General features: G+C 34.9%; 2 protein-coding genes across 4 annotated transcripts in view; one reads left to right on the top strand and one right to left on the bottom strand.

The window, feature by feature from the left end:
* Positions 1 to 9,864, top strand: part of LOC110997829 (long-chain-fatty-acid--CoA ligase 4) — a 51,471-nt gene extending 41,607 nt beyond the window's left edge. For all 3 annotated transcript variants that reach the window (XM_045630514.1, XM_045630513.1, XM_022266174.2), the window contains 7 exons: positions 3,424 to 3,539; positions 4,258 to 4,401; positions 5,107 to 5,285; positions 5,668 to 5,767; positions 6,648 to 6,801; positions 7,619 to 7,894; positions 8,212 to 9,864. In XM_045630514.1, coding sequence (XP_045486470.1) covers positions 3,424 to 3,539; positions 4,258 to 4,401; positions 5,107 to 5,285; positions 5,668 to 5,767; positions 6,648 to 6,801; positions 7,619 to 7,894; positions 8,212 to 8,366 — 1,124 coding nt within the window. In that variant the 3' untranslated portion in view covers positions 8,367 to 9,864. The remainder of the gene's footprint in view (positions 1 to 3,423; positions 3,540 to 4,257; positions 4,402 to 5,106; positions 5,286 to 5,667; positions 5,768 to 6,647; positions 6,802 to 7,618; positions 7,895 to 8,211) is intronic.
* Positions 9,865 to 10,139: 275 nt separating this feature from the next.
* On the bottom strand, positions 10,140 to 17,611 carry LOC110997836 (venom serine carboxypeptidase). Its single transcript, XM_022266181.2, has 8 exons — positions 17,532 to 17,611; positions 16,358 to 16,824; positions 15,261 to 15,373; positions 13,683 to 13,853; positions 12,829 to 12,996; positions 11,751 to 12,013; positions 11,140 to 11,268; positions 10,140 to 10,552 (listed from the first exon to the last, which is right to left on the bottom strand). The coding sequence occupies exons 1-8, from the start codon at positions 17,564 to 17,566 to the stop codon at positions 10,357 to 10,359; spliced, it is 1,542 nt and encodes a 513-aa protein (XP_022121873.2). The 5' UTR covers positions 17,567 to 17,611; the 3' UTR covers positions 10,140 to 10,356.

The following is a 17,611-nucleotide window of genomic DNA, read 5'->3' as shown; positions in this document are numbered from 1 at the left end:
AGAATATACCGATACCCGTTCTCTTTAAAAAAAGATATATTAAAAATTAAAACCCACAGTAAAATGGTATCACAAAATACTTGATATATTTTTTTTGTCATCACATCAAATTACATTCATGCACCTGATGTTCGTCAAAAATATTAGAAGGTTTAATTTTACAATTACTTTTACAGTTACATTTACAACTTAAATTCAAATCTTAATTACTCATATCTGTAACGTATGGAATGTTTCGCTTATGATGGTTGATATAAAATGCACACTTAAGTTTTTAGTAATGGGCCAAACCCAGCAAAATAGAATAAGAACGAAAAGTGGGTAGAACGAATACGCAACGTACGGTAGACAAAAATCACTGCATTTTGATGTGTAGAATGTAACTGAGCTGAAGAGAAAGCGTTTTGGATTGAGTATTCATACAAAGTTGATATTTGTCATGACAACTATGAATAAAATTAAAATAAAACACGTTTATTTTGGAACATAAGATCGTCAAGGTATCACATTTTCCACGTCACCAAATTCGATCCCGTAGGCATCCCTACTCATTGGCAAAGAAGACAGGGTGTAGGCCGAGAAAAAAAGCCGACGTAAAAAAAACTCTCGGTAATTTTTAAAATAAAATAAGTCATCAAACAATACTACAACGCTCATAGCAAATTAATTAGAAGTAGCTTGCCCAGCACTAGTCCTAGGCCCTTTCATCAACTAGACAATCGCCGACTTTATAGTAAGCCTTTTTACACAGCTCCTCTTTTTAATACATTTCCCAAATTTATTAAAAGACAGAGATACAAGAGCATCTGGGATTTTATATTAAAGAAGAGAATCCCTTTTCCCAAAAAGAATTAGTAACTAAACCACTCAAATCAAATTTAATTTTTTTTTTGTGAGCAGTTAACGTCTCCAAATATTTGAATGTTCAAATTTATATTTACAACTTTGATTTGGATTTTACTTTGCCATATGTGCAAAATATTAGAGAATGTTTATAATGACCGATATAAAATTCTCTTTTCACTTTCAGCGATGACGAAAAGTAAAAATACATAAATTTACCGAAAGACATACGTAAATATTAAACACAAAAGCTGTTTTTTTTAATAGTGTCATCTGATTAGGGAATTCCGTGAAAGCCAGATGCTATATCTAAGCATCTGTAATATCGGGCTCTGCCTAATCTCTAAATTTGGTCTGCTAATATCTCTAACCGCACTTGAATTCAACACGCAAAAATCAACGCAAAGTTGGTCCGTCCCGTTCTTTTTCTCGATTCATAAAATTCATATCTTATTATGACTTTCTCGAATTAATTGACAATTTTAATAGTTTTAAAAAGTCTTATACCTTTCTTTGAACAATTAATTACATATTTTGTTGTAGTAAGTTTAATAAATGAACAATACTTAATAATTTAATTTAGCGAGTTACATTCGTCATTTTGACGGTAGTAGCAATTTTACTCTAGATAACCCACACAACGGCAGAAATCTCATTTAATAAACTGTGCCATGAAAACCGGTATTGTTGTTACTGAATTATGACGAAATAACGTTATGTTTAGACGAATTTCTCACTTTGCAGTCCCGGTAACACGACAACGACAAACGACCCGGTTTAAGAAAGTGAAACGAACGAATTGATATTTTGAAGATACCATAACACGGGATCTTTGTTATATCATTATATTTACTCTACTTTTGATTTTACGCCTACGAAATATTATAAGAACTGATAAGAATTTATTTAGTGAATCGGAGGTAATTCTCAGTTACTCAGATCGAAAAAACTCAGGGTAAATACCTGTGATCACCGCAACCATTACCTCGGCGTCGGCGTCGGTAGCATATGGTCGAATCCTCTTAAAAAAACGTCCGTGCCATTGTAGCATACTCTGCGTAACGGCTCGCTTGGTCCGAAGTGTAGTTGCGCCATTTCGGCACGTCAATCGAGTACCGAAACTCTACACGTCACTTACGTATGGATCAGCTCTCCCGAAGTCTCTTGGAGATGTGTGATCCCACCGCTGCTGTCGGCGCGAAGCGCCTGTAAATAACGAATCCAGATTTATTAAAGCTGTCATTAAATTATTGAAGATAATGACGTCAGTAATACTGGTGTCATAGATTAGTTTGTTGGCATCTGCCATTTAATTTCGACATTAGAGTCTACACTTTAAAGGCTTCTGCTTGGTTCGACCGCTCAATCGAACTGAGGCTCGTACCAATCAGTTCCTGTATTTATAACAACCAGAATTTGTAATAAACAAGGTTCGTAACATTTCGGGTACTCGTTCCACGACCGAACCCGAATAGACAACAGAGTCAAACAGAGTCATAAGAACGAGTGTCAAAGATTACTTTAATATTTATTGTTATCTAGTCTCCAATATTTAAAATTATGATAAATAACTTTCCATAATAATAATTATGACTATGGAGTCAGAATTATTATCGATCATTGAATAGTGATTAATTATAAGATCTAGCAACATTGACAAGTTAAATGAACTAGTCATATTAACGGTTTTAAAGAGATTTGACTTCGATGTCATTAAATGATAATGACAGTGGCAGCTGACACTAACACGCCATTGCTGTAACATAAATAATAAAGAATATAAAATTACTACAGACTATCATAAAATATGAATCCCAAACATTATTAATATTTTTCGTAACAATATATAAATTTGCGCCGATATATACCATCACGGACTTTTCTGTAGACCTTTTCAATGTGTACAATACTTAGTACATTATTTTGATAAAACTCGTAGGGTTTGCAATGTAAGCGCAAAAAATGTAATTACATTATTATATGTATATACATATTTACGACAACACATTAGAAACCTCAAAAATAACAGTACTTCTCCACTATTTAATGGATGTTATTATACATATAAACCTTCCTCTTGAATCACTCTATCTATTTAAAAAACCGCAACATAATCTGTTGCGTAGTTTCAAAGATTTAAGCATACAAAGGGACATAGGGAGAGAGAAAGCGACTTTGTTTTATAATATGTAGTGATAAGCTTTATTCTTCCACATCTTATTCCCTCAAAAGAAGAATGATAATTATTTACATATATTAATAAATACATAAGAGTAAATATGTATATTATTAATAACATACACTTAATAAAAATAGATATAAATACAATTTTAACTAAGGTGCAGCTCCTGTCCGGGAGAAAGCCTCCTCCAACTTTTTCCACCCTAATTTATTTTGTGCCATTGTTATCCAATTTCTTCCTGTTAGATTTTTATGACTAAATATTTGGAAATATGTTATATACCTAAAAACATTGTTACGAACCAACAGACTTTTCGAGATGAATAATTGTTTTTTTTCTCACTCACGACACAAGGGACTGTATTTATGAATATTTGTACATTAGCATTTCTATTGTAGGCGTACCTATTGGCTACTCAACGCCTCTCACAATGTTGGACTCTTCGAGTAAGATAATGAAGGGAACGAAAGGAGACGCCACAATTTTACAACCCACCTGTATCACCACTGTTCCTGTGAGTATACATATTTAAAAAAGCCTTACGGGTGAGAACTTTAAAGGCCTGAACTTGCTAAAAATTTAAAAAATCTTGGAAAAACCTTTTTTTTGCTATATGATGATGCATCGGGCGTGTCTCACTAAAACAAACGCAGTAGTATGGAAATGACCTGTGGTCAAGTAATTTTTTCTCAGACTCAAAATTTAAAAAAATCAGTAGAGCTACAATATCTTTAGGTCTGGGCCTCAGATTTCTGAATCTGTTACATGATCATTTTTAAATCTAATAGGCAAGAAGGTGATCAGCCTCCAGTGAAAGAAAATCCATTGCTGCCAGCCGGGTATCGAACGACCTCAGGTATGAGAGTCGCACGCTGAAGCCACTACGCCAACACCTGCTCATTTTAAAAATTAAATATGAAACTAAAAAAATACTATTATGTACTTGATAGAAAACAATCATTCTCGTGTATAAGTTGCAAAGTATTTATATGCTCGATAGTCGGGTAAAGCATGCCAAAAAATATGTCTTCAAAACGTGTTCCATTCGGCATACAGCATACATGCCAGTAGTCTAGAAAATTTCTCAAACTTTAATTACCTTTCATGAGTCAAATAGTTTCTTTCTATTTGTACTTTGACAGTGCTCAAGCGGAGATTGCAACTTGAGTGATCTTTTGGAACACGGGCCACAGTCCGCTATGGCTTCTGATCTAATTTAATATTGGTTTCAGCTAATAATGGACCGTATCAGCAAAGGGATAACGGACAAAGTGTCTCGCAGCGGTGAATTCGCGAACGCGTTCTTTAAGTGGGCGTATTCGTACAAACAGTCGTGGATGAAGCGTGGGTACGACACGCCTTTGCTTAATCGAGTGGTAAGTTGAATAAGAGAGAGTGCAAGTATTACGTCACGCAATTTTTGACCCGCCCCCCCATGTAACCCCCCCCATCCTCCCTATCGTCTTTTAAAACTTCAAATATTTCCTAACCTTATCATATCCTGATCAATCGTGACCTGTGTAATTCTTGTATCTCCTGTTCTTTTTGTAAATGTAATTCACTATTTGCTATTCTTGAATCTGTAAGATTAGCTTTTTAGTTTTAGTTAGTTATTAATATTTTTTTTATTTTCTCTAGATTAAGGTTCTATAGATTAATATAAATATATTTTGTTTTTTATATAACTTCTGGTTATGCACTTCTTGCACTCATCATTTTTTATTTATTGTTTTCTTTTCTTACTAGGGTTGCCTGTAAGAGCTCGCTTGTTAGCGTTTAGCTTGTTAGCTTGTTAGGATTGCCCGTTGCATCCCTTGTAATTTATATATATTGTGTTATTTGTGTTTATTTCTAGCTACGAAGTGTGAATAAAAAAATAAATAAAATAAAACGGTTCGTGACCCTTTACTTACTGGAAAGTCGAAGATTATATTAACAATAACCCGTAATTAAATCTCAACTGGAACTCCTCCAACCCCCCAACCCCCCTCCCCGCAATTCCTTATATAATACTTGGGCGTTTCAAAATCTTTTATTAAATATTAGTATTTTGTTACTAAACTTATAGTAAATAATTTCAGGTATTCAAAAAAGTCAGCCAATTGCTCGGCGGACGTGTACGTCTAATGATAGCGGGCGGCGCCCCTCTAGCGCCGGACACTCACACGCAGGTCCGGCTCTGTCTTTGCTGTGATGTTATCGCTGGTTATGGTTTGACAGAGACCACTTCCTGCGCCACCATCATGGATTTGCAGGATAGGTGAGATATTTAAACGAGCGAGCTATAATAGTTGACACATTTTTACCCAATTTAGTGTATAGTATTGTATAAGTCCCACAAAATCGTGCACCAATAACCCAAAAACGTACGAACCGACTTTGATAAAATGCGTTTTGTGTTAGAGAAACGTGATCAGAAGCCAATTTAAAAAAAAACAATTCCAAAAATATTTCTAAGGTCCATCGTATCTCAAGACCTCTTGATAGCTGTCAAATAAGTTATACAGAAAAAATTCGTTGACAGCTCCTAGATTTCAATTATTAATTATTTATAATGAATTCAATTAATTTTAATACTCTTTCTAGAGCTATTTTTTACTTCTAAAAATATTGTCTTTTAATGGAGTTTGTGTATTTTCCAGGTCAACGGGTCGCGTCGGTGCACCCACAACTGGAACGGACATAAAACTCGTCAACTGGGAGGAGGGCAACTACAGAGTCGGGAATAAACCTTTCGTACAGGTATGTCTTTATCTCTTGTACGTATGTGTGCAGTGGTCGGACGTAAATAATAAAATTAAATGATTTAAAGCAAACACTTTTTCAACGGATTGAAGCTATGTATTATAATTTTATACGTGATCACCGTACACGTACTTGCATACGTGCGTGGTTAGTGACCACGTATAATATAAAGTCTACGTAATATATAAAGCACGCGAAACATCGGAAAAATTTAAAATTATGTAAAATAATTATAAATCTTTCAAGCTTCAATCCGTTGAAAAAGTGATTTCTTTAAATGTGTAAAAGTTAATCAAAGACTATGAAATGATTTATTTGTAAAGGCAAAAACGAGACATATACAGACAGAATGCATCAAAGACAAGAATGCTCTCTCGCAATCTCTTTGTCGGTAGCTCATGTATGAGCGTGGTCAGAATGGAATCATCTAGCAGACAATCTGTTTCCACCGTATTTGTATAGTTCGGAGGACGATGAGCTTGATCCATCTCGTTGGTGAATGGTCACGTGATCTTTGTCTTTTGTGCCTCTGCGCATTGCACCGTCGGAGTATGAATTCGACATAGGGTAGCCAAGCGAGTCCGTGCATCAATCAAACTAGAGCTACTAAATTTTAAAATTCTTCATGATAATTTCCTGGAGGATTACAGGATTGGAAAACTTAAATAATATTTTTTATATCTTGGTAAACGGAAGATATAAAAAATATTATTTAAGTTTTCATGATATTATTGAAATCGTTGCTATATATATTTCTGTGATGTAAATCTTTACCATTTATTTTCGTATTTTTTTATACCTGCTCCCAGGGAATTGTTAATAGAATCCTGTTTTGCCTCTATTTACCTCAAAACGTTAAAAACATATCAATTTCCAGGGCGAGATAGTAATCGGTGGCGACAGCGTGGCAGAGGGTTATTACAAGAATCCCGAGAAGAGTCGAGAGGAGTTCGTGGATGTAGAAGGGAAAAGATGGTTCCGCTCTGGAGATATTGGGGAATTGCATCATGACGGCTGTATTAAGATTATTGGTGAGTAATGTTTCTATGTTTGCGTTAAATAGGCTCCAAAACTAGTTTGATTTGAAATATTTTTTCACTGTTAAAATGCTACATATCTGATAAATATAGGCTATAAATATTTTCAAAACTTTAAAGATTCATAGAAAAAACTTCAATAATGTAACGCCTACGCTACGGAAACTATCGACAATAGAGCAAAGTGATGTACTACATTTTTATAGAAGATATAAAACAAGTACATCAAAGAAATCATTATCATACCTACAAAGTGGTACTATATGTCTAAATATTAATCTATTTCTCAGTAAAAATTGCGTTAGTAAGAACATTCTGTCTTATATAGTGTTCGTTTAATTATTCAATACTAGTAATGTGAATGTTCTCGGTGCTCAGACAATGAGACTGATTCTCTCAGACGCAATATGCAGGCTGACGACATATACGATAAATTAAATAGGCTATCTACCCGCTCAACTATTTAAAAACACGGTCAACACGCCTTGCGCGTACGAGTTGGAGATGCCCTTGAGACCTAGCATGTAGTTACACATTACACTCACACACTCACGTGCACCCACACAAGCGTGTTTGTTACGCGTCGCGTGTACTATTATGAAGCTTAAAATTAGGAGAATTTGCTTTAAAAAGTAAAAAAAACCCTGACACTTAAAAGGGTAAAAAAAATGAAATAAAAAAGAGTTCCCAAATTGGTTTGCAAACTACATTTTAAAAGGGCTGGGTTTCTTTTAGGTTTGTTTCCTTTAAAAAAAGTTTAAAAAACTTTAATTACTAAATGCCAAATAACAAATTAAACCAAATATTTCAGACCGCAAAAAGGATTTGGTGAAGCTCCAAGCCGGTGAATACGTGTCTCTGGGGAAAGTGGAAGCGGAACTGAAGACGTGTCCAATTGTCGAGAACATCTGCGTCTACGGAGACAGCTCGAAGACCTACACCGTGGCACTCCTGGTACCGAACCCGAGACACTTGGCGGAACTGGCGACGAGGATCGGCCTCCCGGAGATGGAGTTTGAGCAGCTGTGTCAGAATGCGGAGGTTGAGAAGGCCGTGGTCAAAGAGCTGGCAGACCATGCGAGGAAATGTAAGTAGTCTAATTGGGTACAAAAACATTCATGCTGCAATGAAACAAAAAAAATACTGATTTCAGGCTCAGAGAATTAATTTTACTCTAAAGCTATAGTGTTGCCAAATTTATAAAAATAATATTTTTTTCGGCTTGCAGCATTAATTTAACCCAAACGCAATAATGTTGCCAAATTTAAAAATTTCTTTTTTCAGGCTCAAAGAATTAATTTTAGTCTAAACAGTGTTGCCAAATTAAAAATACTTTCCGGGCTCAAATAATGAATTTTACCTTTAAGCAATAGTGTTGCTAAATATAAAAAATACTATTTTCAGGCGGCCTTGAAAGATTCGAAGTACCCGCAGCGGTGAAACTTTGCACAGAAGTGTGGTCTCCAGATATGGGTCTTGTCACCGCTGCCTTCAAAATCAAGAGGAAAGACATCCAAGAACGATACAAGGAAGATATCAAGCGAATGTATGCGTCATGAGTCGCCATCACATCCGCGACACGATCACGCAATATTGAAATAGGTAACTTGAGAATCGGTTAATATTTGTCTAAAAATAAATAAGTAAACATTGTAAAAGACCGTAGAAAATATATAATTTAAATTATTATTATTTATTTATTTTGATATCGCGTGATCGATAATGTCTAGAGGCTTCGATCTCGGACGTTGTACTCAAAGTCGATTTTGCCGCTTATTTATTAGGCAAAATATATTTGAATTTTGAAAATATGCCTATTAAATACGCGGCCATGTAAATGGTTGTATAAAATGCTTGAGATTAAATTTTATTTGTATATGGGCATCACAATACTATAAGATGTAAAGGAATTTTACGTATGCCAAAAGTGTTGTGGATTGGCCAAATTCATAGATTACAGAGCGATGTGGATAAAAGTCATTTGATAGCAATCAGGAATGGCAGAAATTGAAAAATGTAATTTGGTCGGCCACAACTTTAGCCGTAGACGTCGTTTAGTTTAAAATTTGTAAATAGTGTAGAATATTCTAGGCTTTTCTCATCAGTTTTTAGATCTGAGGTTAAGGAGGAAAAAGTGAGAAACGAAGTGCAATTCGGATATGTTTTAAATTGGCCTAGTATTATCGGTTTTGATGCGGTTATTATAAGTAATGTTTTAGTACTTAGACGGGATGTGCTGTTGTATCTTTGGCCGACAGTTCAATGGTCGTTGGCGCTGCCTTTGCATAATCCATGTTTTATAGTTTTATTAGGCAATTGTACTCATCGTAAGTTCCTCTTCGTTTCGCAGTCTGATGCATTTATAAGTCTTTAATTCACGTGTTGGCATTCTGAAACGCATTTAGTATTTGGCAATTGCGAGTCCGGAACAGTTGTGTGATTGCTTTTCGAAATATACTCGTGCAACTCGTCGACGAATGGTCGGAATACTTTTTGAATAGGCGAGAAGTTGCACGAAATATCCAGTAGGGCCTCTCAATAATTTCGTAATGATAAACTTCTATTAACTTTGTGAGTGTTGGAATTCTGTAAAGCATTTAGTACTAAACGATTGTAATATGTTTCGAAATTTATTTTCGAAATTTACCGAAATATGCTCGTGCAACTAGGCGACGAAAGTTCGAAATATATTTTGACTTGAAGCGAGAAGTTGCACGAAGTATCCAGAAGGGGCTCTCAATATTTTCGTAATACTAAACTTCTATCAGCTTCGTGGGTGTACAAGTATAATTTTATAGTACATTCGGATAGCAATATGGAAGCGAGAAAAGCATTTTTTATTATCGTGCTGGAACACTGTATGATATGTATAATTCCATGTATTTAAGTATGTTACTATAATAGGTAGCGTCACTTTTAATGTTAATAATTTTGAATCGTAAATTTAAATGTTAATCGATGTTGTAGGAATTTTGCTCAGTTGGTTTGTTTAAAAATCTTAATATTCTGAAAACATTTTTTGTATTATTTATTCAATAAATAATGTTAATAAAATCATTTTATGTTTTTTTTTCTAACGCAGTGTGTTTAGAACATTACCTATCATTTTGATGAATAATATGCATGAATAGTAGATAAAACGTGAAAAGATATTAATTTTATCAATTTATGAACACTTTATTGCATTACATAATATTTAGGACTATAATCAGATTGCATAAATTAAGAAGGCGACGGGCTAACAAGCGATTGCTTCCAGGAAACTTAAGGAAAAAAATAACTAAAATTGAATAAAATTACAAATGAAGACTTATTTTTTTTATATAATAGGGATAATAGGGAGGCAAATGAGCCTGCGAGACGCCCAAAGAGGGCAGTCATAGACACCCAAAACCTTACCCCTGACAAAAACGTTTATAATACAGAAATAGTAGTATAGATAATATATATAGCATAGATAATCATATTATAGCTAAGGAAACAGACACTGATACATTTGACAAAGATCGGAAGGTTTTTAAAATAAGTTAATCTGTTATAAATTAAAAATCAAAAGTATGATGTTATATTTTTGAAAATTTGATTTAAATATGATTGTTCTGGAAACGTGTTTTCTCTCACAAGTGGTCGCTTGTATATCCAGTTGGTGACGAGGTGCTGGGCTCTCCCTGGTTGGTCTGTGGGTACCATATGCCCTGCACCACGTACCACTGCTTCAGTCAGATTGCCCCCACTTTTGTACCACCTGCGGATATAAAAAAATGGGCTCCAAAGGTTGCCAATTCCAAATGCCATGCTTTTTAATATTTAATTTACTTATATATAGTTATTCTATATGCCTAATTGCAATTAAGAGGGATTTATTTATTTACACCAAAAAGGATAATAAAGCTTTAATGTGATACAATGGTACATATCCATTGCACTCTCTTTGCGGACAACAGATACCAACAGATTGAAGACTGGCTGCCTGCAGCGACTAGAGAACTCCCCCGTACCCCCCTATATTAGCAGGGTACGAAATAAAAACACTAGGTGTCTTTTTTTGGCTTTTATTTTTGCGTCTAAAGGGGGCATTTGCCCCTAAAGGGCCTAAACACTACCTTCGCTAGGGAGGGTGTAGCACAAGCTACCACCTACCAAGAGCTGTATGTATTTTGTTTTTTTTTTGGGAGCCACCGCCTCACTTAATTTGTGTAATAATTCAACAAATTTTCTGTAGCCAAAGACAACACCAGATTGCGTGTGACTTCACAAACCTTATCAATCAAAAAGCACTATTGTGTCCATCAAACAAAACTTAGCAGTGATTACGAATTAAGAATTACATACCCGGCAAGTTTGTTGTTGTACATAAATGGACTTCTTTGGGAGTCTATGAACTTTTGTCTTCCTCTCCATTGCCATGTTCGGTGGTTCTCAGCTGACGATATGCACGGAAGAAGTTGGTCTAAATGGCCGCTATAATGAAAACCCTTGTTCACAAATCCTGCTAAATATGTACATACATATACACTATAGTAAACAGAATCGGAGTTAGATGTCTAGACCCCGAGGCGAATAAAGTATTGGAGGCCCCGAATAATATTCCGAATAAAATGAAAATAAGTCGAATTTTGAATCAATAATTGATTGTGAGCAAGTAGATTATTAAAGTATTTAACAAACATATATCAAATTACAATTATTAGTCGAAATTTAAATTGTTTTCTCCGACTATTGTGACCTCTTTAGTGGCCTCAGCCCCGGTTTCTCTTCCTTAAATCTCTTAAGGCTCTGAAGATGAACATAAAACATTCCATATTTATTGTGAATACGGAGTTAATATTAATATTGTCTAATTAACACTTGATAAGCCTGAACTCGTAATTAAGTTATTATATACCTATATATTATTGACAAATTAAAGACTAACAGAAAATTTTCCTTAATTCAATACGTACCAATACGATAAAACCCTGTAATCATTATCCAAAAGTTCCTCAAACAGATTCTGTGAACTGCTCAAAAAATCAGACGCCATTATGTTGTTAACTGTCAAATTTAAGAAGCTGTATTTTATATCTCCGACATGGATGGCCTTTTTTATTTCAGACGACTTTAAAACTTGTGTAAATCCTCCAAACGTTAATTCGTCTTTGAGAAAATTGTACGCTTGTTGTTGATGCGTTAGAAGCAACAGAACTGTTATAATTTGCGTCCATTTCTGAAAAAAATATCTAATACCTAAGCACAGTAAGAACTTCTTAGAAAATTGATTATATGAAATGTGAACTCATAAACAAATATACAATAAGGCGTTAGGCGTGGTTAATGATTCAAATATAGATAATTTAACGAAATATTATATAATTACAAAATTTCGCACCGTCTAAGATGGCGGTGATCGAAACGCAATCAATAAACAAGTTTTACCAAAGTGATATCGCTTCCCTGGGACACTCATATTGCCAGGCTCGCAAGTGCGTTGCCAGCCTTTTAAGAAGTGATACGCTCTTATTTTGAAGGACCCTAAGTCGAATTAGTCAAGAAATACTTCAGTTAGCAGTTGGTTCTACATAGTGCGCGGCAAAAACTGCGTGAAAATGGTCAGTTGAGGTGATACGGATGAAATTTTGTATTATGCCTTGACTGCCGATGATAAAACTCAGCACCCGAATATCTCCCCTGAAAACTTTTCATACTAAAAGCGTAAGAAGATGCAGTGAACCACATCTCTACTCAACGTCAAGGGATCATGAAAGAGACTGGTCGTCGACGATTTGAATTACTCTTCATTGAATACGGTGGAAGTGGAAGGAGCTGGTACTGTATTGTTAATCTGTTGTAAACCAGTCAGTCAGTTAGTTAATTGTATTAAATACTTTGCTTGTTTGTTCCCTTTTGTAAATCTTTTTGTTATATAATGTATCATGTATTCCATCTGTGGCTATGTTCTCGGTGTATTTGTTTGCTATTATATGTATTTTGTGTTAGCTGTAGGAGTACAAAATAAATAAATAAAAAATTGTAAAAACTTACAGATTTAGCTGCAACACTGTCTTTTGCATCGATATCTGCTTGGAAGGCAGTCATCAGTGGTTCCATGGCTTTCATCTGGTCTTCGTTCACTAGACCCATGTAATAGAAAACGCGGTTCACGTTTTTTATCATAGACGGGTCAACGTAAGCGTTGCCTATGAGGAAGCCCTGAAAAGCCCATCATTTCAGTAAAGTATCAGGAAGTAAAACGCGCAAACCGTGGTTAAAAAATAATATGATTTAGATAATGTATTAAGAGATTGAATTTAATTCGGCAGGTCGTTGGTACTTGTCATCAAAGCACTCTCCCGATCGATCAAAATTTTTAAGTATTAGTAAGACAAAAAGAATAAATTTCCGTGCTTTTTTTTTTTAGAGAACATGGGGCAAACGGGCAGGAGGCTCACCTGATGTTAAGTGATACCGCCGCCCATGGACACTCTCAATGCCAGAGGGCTCGCGAGTGCGTTGCCGGCCGGCCTTTTAAGAATTGGTACGGTCTTTTCTTGAAGGACCCTAAGTCGAATTGGTTCGGAAATACTTCAGTCGGCAGCAGGTCAAAAAGTCGACGGCGTGTGTCAGATCACGTGCCTATTAGATTGACAAATGATCATGACACAGATACAGAAATCTGATTTATTTTTATTCATTGAGGTTTGTTATGCAAAGTATAAATAGTAAAACACTTGTCAACTTATTAATGATATCCTTATCTAACAGATGGGTAGGGAGAAAAAGAAACAACGCGCTTACCACGAAAAACTAATAAAATATTTTACGTACTAGTACATATTTTGTATTGAATCATACAACATTAAAAAAAATTGTCGCAACAAAACAAAAACTTCATTTACCTGTAAATTAACATTTAGCGATCCATTTCGTTTCGCTCTGTGTAATTCGACGCCCAACGCAGGAACATATTTCCCTGCATACGATTCACCGGCTATATACAATGGCGCCGATCGCAACTCGGGAAAAACATGTAAAAATTGCTCCACAGTGCTGAATAAGTGTTTTGAGTACTGAAAAAGATGCAATGTTTACGTAGACCCTCGCTAGTAGAGCGTGAAGTTGAACCCCAACTTTCAACATCGTTAACCGAAAGAGTGAAAATTTATATCGTTTATTTCGATTCACTCACACACAGTGTACAGTAAGTGTGGTAGATCCAGACCACATTATGAAGTCTAGAGTCTGGGTAGTCTCGTAAAAACCATTATTTTATCAATTAATTAATTAGGGTGTTCCTAAATCTTGAATTTAAATGTTATTCAGTTTTATAACAACACAATAATTATAACAGGTGCAAAGGTACGCAAAATTAATATGAATTTGACAAATCATTTTCAATTCGCACTTCAGGTGAAATACTGCGTTATAAAAGTGACAGAAATCACGTTATACGAAAACGCGGTAATAGGGGATTACTGTACTTTCAAAACATTTGAGAAACTTACTTTGACCCAATCTAGAATGATACAGACTATAGCTGCAATTTAATTATTTCGATTCACTCTAAACCCTTAAAGCTTAAATTCCAGGCTTTCCTCACTTACTAGTATATTTCATGACAAGTGCGGAAAGCCTGTCATTGCAGAGTGAGTTCAGTTGTACTGAACAACTATTTTTAATACAGTTCCGAAAAAATTCAGCAATTTAACAAAACTATTTGTTTTTTTGCTCTTCGCTTCACGCAATAAATTCGTCGTACGTTGATATGTAGCGACTTTTTTACTTTTCCGGTAAAATGTTCTCCGAAGCATACAGTGCAATTATACCGAGTTCGATTGGTATTAATTTATTCAAATAAAATATCATCGAAATTACTCATGTTGTGCAACAAACAACTCAACTCGCAAGAATTTTTTTGAAAAAATAGCGCCATCCGTATTACAAGCAGAGATTTTTTCTTTTCTTCACCCATTCTGAGTAGGCAAAAGGAACTATGCCCATACATCCAAGTCTTCAGTATAATTTTATTATTGATATGAAATAATAAGAAACCTAACCTTACTTATTGAATCCAATCATTAAATCTGATATTGTAACTAATTAGCAAACTTTTAAGAAATATTTGCATATACCTATCATAAAAACATCTATGATTATTAATAACACCTTCGTGGTTGGTTTTTTCTTATTACTAGATATTGTTTTGACAGTTGGGAAAGAGAACGCACGAGTGCAAGAAAGGTGCAGAATATAGGTATAAACATAGACTTAGTATATACTAAGTATATATACTAAGTCTATTAGTCTATACTAAGTCTATGGGTATAAAGCACGAGCGTGTAATAGCCCACATCGCGAACGCTAAACGTCCCTGTTCTATTCCTCTTTTTGAGCAACTGTATTAAAAATAATGTCTTGAAAACGGCCTTCTGATGATCTGTAAATCTATTTAGAAATATGTTAAAAATGACACCTACCGTCGCCATATTCGAGGCGTAGCCATCCGGGTGGTTTGTGAAACTATAACCGCTGCCAATGGGATTATCAATAAATAATATTGAGTGGTTTCGTAACCATGTAAACGAGTTACCTAAAAATATCAAATACTTAATTTTTTACTTACATTACTTTTTTAAAGTGAAACTTCTTTACGCACGCTTGACTTGGGGAGTAAGCTGGCGAACGCGTGACGTAGGCGTTACGAAAAGTGTGATCGGGCAAGGCGAACGAAAGTTGAGTGGGGGATATAATTTCTAGATATCTGTCTCATTTTAATTCGAAATATATGTATTAAACAAATATTTCTCATACCAAAAGCGTATTGTCTAGGTTTTACAATCAACCACAGTAATTACTGATGTATCCAATATTGAAAATAATGAATAAAAGATCTATGCAAAAACATTAATTTACCAATGAAAACATGAAATAAATTTAAATATTTGTAGAAAATTAATATATGTATATGTACATACATGTATATATTGTACACTCACACACATTTATATATATACAATATACATACAGATGGAGCGAAAGAAGTTTCACTTCAGTCGTGTGTTCATAAGCACACTCGTTTTTTTATCTACTATTAGGTATTACATTATTTTTATTTTTTTACGTGTAAGGCGCAAACTGATCGTTGTGGTCTCTGGCAGAATGACCAGCGCTGTGGAACACACGAACACCTCTTCACACACGCATTAAATGTTCCTTCTTTAAAAAAATTGGGTAGGTAGGTAGTAGATGTCTTGAAACAGTCGAGTCGAACAAATGACAAATTTTGACAAATATGTCATTTGTTCTTAAATTCAGCGCGGAAACCGAGTTCTCTTAACAACCCTTGTAGAAAAAATTAATATCATACATATATATAGCATCTATCCTGATAGGAACAGTTCGTACCAGAATTGATCTATCATAAGGCATATGACATAAACCGTAATGTATTGTATATTATGAACTTATAGGCTTTCAATTAATATTACTACAGTCATCATAAAGTAAAAAATATTTTTCTTTCTTTTAGAATTCGTCTTAACCCCTTATTACTTAGATACTGACGAATACATACGTTTAATTGCACCTAATTTGCTGACTCTTAGCGGTCCTATCTCTTCAAACAAACCCGTAAGACTGGAAACACCGGGTCCACCTTGGAGCCAAATAATCCACGGAGTTTCATTAACGTGCTTTCCCTCCACGGGAAAATACCAGAAAAACGAGTTTGAATCATACTTTTCATCCACAGTAAAAAAGCCAGAATAACTTTTAACGCCTTCAAAAAGTTTTGGAGCAACTTCACTGAGTTTTCTTGCTTCTGCGATTTGGTCCATTTTTATGTAAGGCGTTAGAATTAATGCGGTTCCATTGTCTTGTACTTTAACTTCCGGACAATCCAGCATGCCACCTACGTCGTTAGCACTATCACATTTTGGTTCTATATTAGAATCCACTGGTGGTTTATAAGTTGGTAAATCTATGTGAGATGTAGTGTTCAGTTCAGTTATGTCATTGCTTAGAAGAACTTTAGCGTATGCACTGAAAGTGATAATAAACGTACTATGTTTAGAAAAGTGTCTTAATTAACAACATTTTATCAAATTTCATAACCTGGTCTATGTTAGGCTACACGATTTGATTAAATGTTTACTAATTATTATTATGGCAGCGTTGGCCTAGTGGCTTCAGCGTGCGACTCTCATACCTGAGGTCGTAGGTTCGGTCCCGGGCTGTGCACCAATGGACTTTTTTTTCTATGTGAGCATTTAACATTTGCTCGAACGAAATAAGGTTAAACGAATGGTGAAGGAAAACATCGTGAGGAAATCGACATGTCTTAGACCCAAAAATTCGACGACGTGTGTCAGGCACTGGAGGGTGATCACCTACTTGCCTGTTACATTTCAAAATGATCATGAAACAGATTCAGAAATCTGAGGCCAGCACCTAAAGAGATTGTAGCGCCACTCATTTATTTTTTAATTATTATTATATTTCCATTTGTGTTTCCTTGGTTAGATTTGTATTAATAAAACTAAGATTGTCTGTAAAACTTTTATCTGGATTTTAATTGATTTTCGTTGATAACTCGTGTTTCTTTCAAATAGTAAAAAGACACATTTGAACAACGATTATTGTGGCGGTAAGAAAGTTTTAATATTATTGTGCTACATAGAGAGTAAACTTCGTATTAAGAAGTTTTGAACTTTTAAAAGCACTTTAAAAAGTCCATGTGTCTAACTTACCTTGAGAAAATCAAGAAAATAATAATGAATCTCATGTTTTACGACACACGTGTTCACCCACTACGAAAACAAAACTTACT

The sequence above is a fragment of the Pieris rapae genome, chromosome 12 (genome assembly GCF_905147795.1).
Source record: "Pieris rapae chromosome 12, ilPieRapa1.1, whole genome shotgun sequence".
NCBI classification, from domain to species: domain Eukaryota; kingdom Metazoa; phylum Arthropoda; class Insecta; order Lepidoptera; family Pieridae; genus Pieris; species Pieris rapae.
Note: the sequence above shows the minus strand (reverse complement) of the source record. Positions and strands in the feature narration are given on the sequence as shown.

Bases quoted from the DNA above. Each gene is read 5' to 3' on its own strand.
- LOC110997836 (XM_022266181.2), bottom strand. From the start codon at position 17,566: ATGAGATTCATTATTATTTTCTTGATTTTCTCAAG. The intron at 16,825-17,531 runs GTAAGTTAGACA...TATCACTTTCAG, and splicing joins ATTTTCTTGATTTTCTCAAG to TGCATACGCTAAAGTTCTTC. The intron at 10,553-11,139 runs GTATGTAATTCT...TTATATCCGCAG, and splicing joins TACAACAACAAACTTGCCGG to GTGGTACAAAAGTGGGGGCA.